This window comes from Branchiostoma floridae, chromosome 7 (assembly GCF_000003815.2).
Source record: "Branchiostoma floridae strain S238N-H82 chromosome 7, Bfl_VNyyK, whole genome shotgun sequence".
Classification (NCBI taxonomy): Eukaryota; Metazoa; Chordata; class Leptocardii; order Amphioxiformes; family Branchiostomatidae; genus Branchiostoma; species Branchiostoma floridae.
This window is the reverse complement of record NC_049985.1, coordinates 15368282-15372614: the sequence shown is the minus strand read 5'-3', so window position 1 is coordinate 15372614 and position 4333 is coordinate 15368282. Positions and strand designations below refer to the sequence as shown.

Here is a 4333-nt window from a genome sequence, read left to right as displayed (position 1 = left end):
ATGCATAATCACATCTATGCAGAATGTATGGGGGAAATGTTTATGATTAGATTTAGAAAGGCATTGTTGAAGAATTATTTTCATAACATGTCTCTAAATGCATTTAGGATTACCGATTTTTGTACAAATGCGAAATATAATAGAACGTCATGTTGTACAAGGATTGACATTGATAGTACCTGTAGTATTTTATAAAGTATTTAGTTTTGCATAAGCATTGAGAGGGTAGCAAGAAAGGGAAATAACAGGTTTTCAACAATAGGTACTTTTTAAAAGTTGCCCATGTACATTTTGTATCCTCTTCTTAACACACTTTCAAAAGCAAGAAGTCTATTTTATACAGTATCTGTGCAAATTGGACATCTGGTATGAAAGTGTCATTAACATTGAATTTAATTATTTAGTAGTAATATGTAGAATACTGAATAGTTCTGATTATGATGATAATGCAAAGAAATATAGGTAACTACTAAGTCATGATAGTGTTTAGTCATAATGTGTTTAGCACTTTCTTTCATTCCACCTTGTTTAACATCTAATATCTTTCCCCATTTTCAGACAATGAAGATGTGAAGCGCACCACCTTGCGTGAGTTGAAGGTACTGCGGATGCTGAAGAATGAGAACATTGTGGAGTTGAAGGAAGCTTTCAAACGTAGAGGCAAACTGTACCTGGTGTTCGAGTATGTGGAGAAGGTAGGGGGATCTTTTTACTTGTCTTACTTGACAACTGCAAATTTATTTACTTTCAATGAGGTTTATTTCATGGTAGGAGGAAAAGGGAGGTTTTCGTGGTGTTTTAGATTTGCAGTTGAAACAATTCTGCTGTACAAAGTACCATTGGAAAATCATTTGCAGTGTTATGGATTCACCAAGAAGAGTCGCTACAGAAAGAAAGTTAACGACTTGAAAAGTGTCAAGATTTGCAGAGATGTTGTAATGTAGTTTAAGTAGTTAAATAAATTTTTATAATTTTTTTACAGGTTTCTGTGAATCAGTGTCTGGTACAGTACAAAATTTCACATCTCCATGGATGGTGCATCTGAAAGCTTGATCCTGATTGGTTGACAGGCTGAGAATTTGTTGTAACAATGAGAGACCAACCAATAACGAGGTGCATCTCTTTATCCTTGCTTCTCACAGAACATGTTGGAGATCCTTGAGGCGATGCCCAACGGAGTTCCGTACGAGCAGACCCGCAGCTACATCTACCAGCTCATCCTGGCTATCCACTGGTGCCACAAGAACGACATCATTCACAGAGGTCAGGGTCTTGATGATGATAATGTACACTTTATCAAGCTACAAACAACTGAAAGTCTGAAAATTTGCATTGAAGGGGTAGTGAAATGTCAGCGTTAGAAAAGACATTCAGTAAAACAGCATTGTCTTGTCATTTTCTTTGCCTACATACATTGTAATCAGTACATTACAACTATGTTTGTAAAATCTCATTCATAGTATCATACCAGGATTTGTAAATCACGATTTACCCAGGCGCGGGATTCATTCCGATTCTTGAATCAAAATCCAAGTCTGACTCTGAGGGGGGTAGTCTCAACCTGCCTCCAGCTTTGAATTCTGCAGATCTAACCTGAATTAACCAACCCTGTGCCCAGGTCAATCCTTATTTGTGAATCCTAAGTTGGACTGTTCACAGTTTTTGAAAGCTCATCTGAGTTGGTATTACAATTCATTATGATGATAAGAATAGATTAAAGTACCAGTTCCTAACACAGACATTGGTTTTGTATAGTCTTAAATTGTGGTACACAGTGTATATCCACTTCTTGCAGTGTTCATTGTCAATTTTGTCTAACATGCTCTGTAGTCAAAGTCTAAGATGCTTGAGTGATCAGTTTTTAATGTAGCACCAAGGGTGTGCTGTTTGTCTGTGGGTTTAAGGAGATGAAGTTTTGTGTGCTCATTCCTTTCTCGCTAAGGTATCACCTAATCTTTTTGTCCAGACATCAAACCCGAGAATCTACTAATAAGCAAGGAGGGACTCCTGAAGCTCTGTGATTTTGGTGAGTTTGGAATTATATCAGTTCTGATAACAAACTTTCCAGATAATGGTAATGGTGTCTTTTTGTTTGAATAACATTGTATGGGGAGAACATTTTTTTTCCATATCGATTGCCATAAGTTACAGCGGCGTTCACGCCATAGTTAACACCCGTCACTGACGCTGACGATTTCTGACGCGTCACTGACGATTTCTGACGGACATTATTCCGTCACAGCATTTTTCTGACGCGTCACTGACGGAAACTGCCGCATTTCTGACTGGTCAGCGTTATCAAATGACGAACCATTCATATGCAGGCCGCGGTAACATCACAGATTAGTGGGAGGAGAACTAATTTGCGTCATGCTGCGCAGTAACTTGCCGATACAAAAACGGAACAGCGGAAAGAGACGGCGATCTTGCCTGCATTTCAGTAGATCGAATTTTCTTCTGGTACTGCTTGCTATTATTATTTACGTACTAAGTAAGTACTGCTTGCTATTAAAGAGTGGAGTTGTTTGTTCTTACTTTATCAATTACTTATTTTGCTCATCAGCTCTTTATTTGCCTGTTGATTATTGTTGTTGCAATAGATTTTATCACGAAAGTAGCGTTCCTCGATAAAACTCTGCTCAGCGAGCGCCGGCCGGGAGGTAGTGTAACGCTACGTTTGCAAAAAATCGGAGCAAAATTGTCAACATCATGTTCACGACACTGTGTAGTAAAAAAGTTCTGAGGTGGGGAAACATTCTCAGGATACCTATTTCTTTTAATAAAATAAAGGTCAATCCAAAAAGTCAACCCGAAGAACGCGGCAATGTAACAGTTATATTATTTTCGGCAACGCAAAGCACGCCCATCGGCCAGAAACTAGCGGCAGACAACCATCAAACAAGCGAGCTGCCGGCAATGATCGACTACAAAAATACATTTTTGGCTGGGCTACCTTTATAACATTATTGTGCAAGACGTAAAAATATCATATAACTTCGAGTCCCGGTATTTTTAAGTTAAATACGGCGTAAACTTCAACTGAAAACTTTGCCATGTTTAGCTGCTACATTACGGACGACGGACCCAGCATTGCGTAATAGTATGTAAATATCACGTGACGTAGCACATACGTGTCTCTGATTGGCTACTGTAGGCAAGATTTGCACAACTGTTGGCGGGAAACGAAGGTATTGGCGGCTCCTCGCGAGGCCGAGCTTGCAGGAACTACGTGTTTGGCTATGTTTATATCAGTGTATATAAAGAATTTAACGGCACAGCACTGAAAAAAAGGAGTTCTCTGTCAAATAATCCGCTTTGAAGAGGTTTTGGTGTGTTTTTTATCGAAGATTTTGCCGCCGAATTTGTGATCAGCGATCGGGAACATCCGCTCGCACGCACGCGGAAAACCTACGCATTTTGATGGGAATATCTTTGCACCATTAACGTTCGACAAATACACACCTGGAATGGTGGGGCTATTTTAGAGCTACTTCGTCCTCGCTTCCTATTAATTATAACCAAAGATTCTATAGTGATCAACGATGTAACGATGTAACGTCCTTGGTATGACACACGCAGGCGGCGTGTACACGTCGTAATCACGACGTCACGGCTTAGGATAGAGTTTTGTGTGGCGTTTAGAAAGTGGGAAATGTTGTCAATCTTTGGGGTTTGGGGTGAAAATATGAGGCCTGCATTGTTGTAATCAAAATCAATAGATGTTTTGTGCATGTGAATATGTTTATTAGATGTTCAGATACCGGTAGAATTGTAGCAAAAATGGGTCTGACCCGCGCCGCTCAATTGATTGACACATGCGGCCGGGGCGCGGCTTCTTTGAGTTTCACCAAGGACCTTGGTTTGGCGGCATTCTCAAAGAACGGGCCCACCGGTACTGTACCGCCCGGGCCCGCCGGCCCGGTGTGGCAAAAATGTGCAATAAAGGTCTTCATTCATTTATTGTAAGAACAATCAGCACGGTGCATGTTTTTCCGCCGTGTTTGATTTTTTTTCTTGGTTTATTCTACTTGATAGCGATATTTAGTGTCGATGAATATATTTTGAATATTTTTGAACGACATGTATCGTAAACCCACATCGTTATGTTCCACACAAACCGTCTCTCTCTTTGTTAGACAGATTCAGTTGTGGTTTATACTGAAACATTTTGTATGTGGTACCACAGCGACTCGAGATGACTTAAGGCATTGGGTTTCTTCATACTCTAGCGCATTTAGCAATGTACTTACCGTATTTCCAACACTCGGAATAGATGATTTTCGATCGGATAGCAGCAGAATGATGATGGAAAACCTGGTGTAAACTTACCTTC

The 4333-nt window shown here is 39.9% G+C and overlaps 1 protein-coding gene across 1 annotated transcript in view; it reads left to right on the top strand.

The window, feature by feature from the left end:
* The window catches only part of LOC118419077 (cyclin-dependent kinase-like 5), a gene marked incomplete at its 5' end in the record, with an annotated part of 33813 nt that overhangs the window by 15836 nt on the left and 13644 nt on the right, over nucleotides 1-4333 (top strand). Inside the window, 3 exon segments of the mRNA XM_035825357.1 lie at nucleotides 559-695; nucleotides 1143-1263; nucleotides 1967-2026. Coding sequence (XP_035681250.1) covers nucleotides 559-695; nucleotides 1143-1263; nucleotides 1967-2026 — 318 coding nt within the window.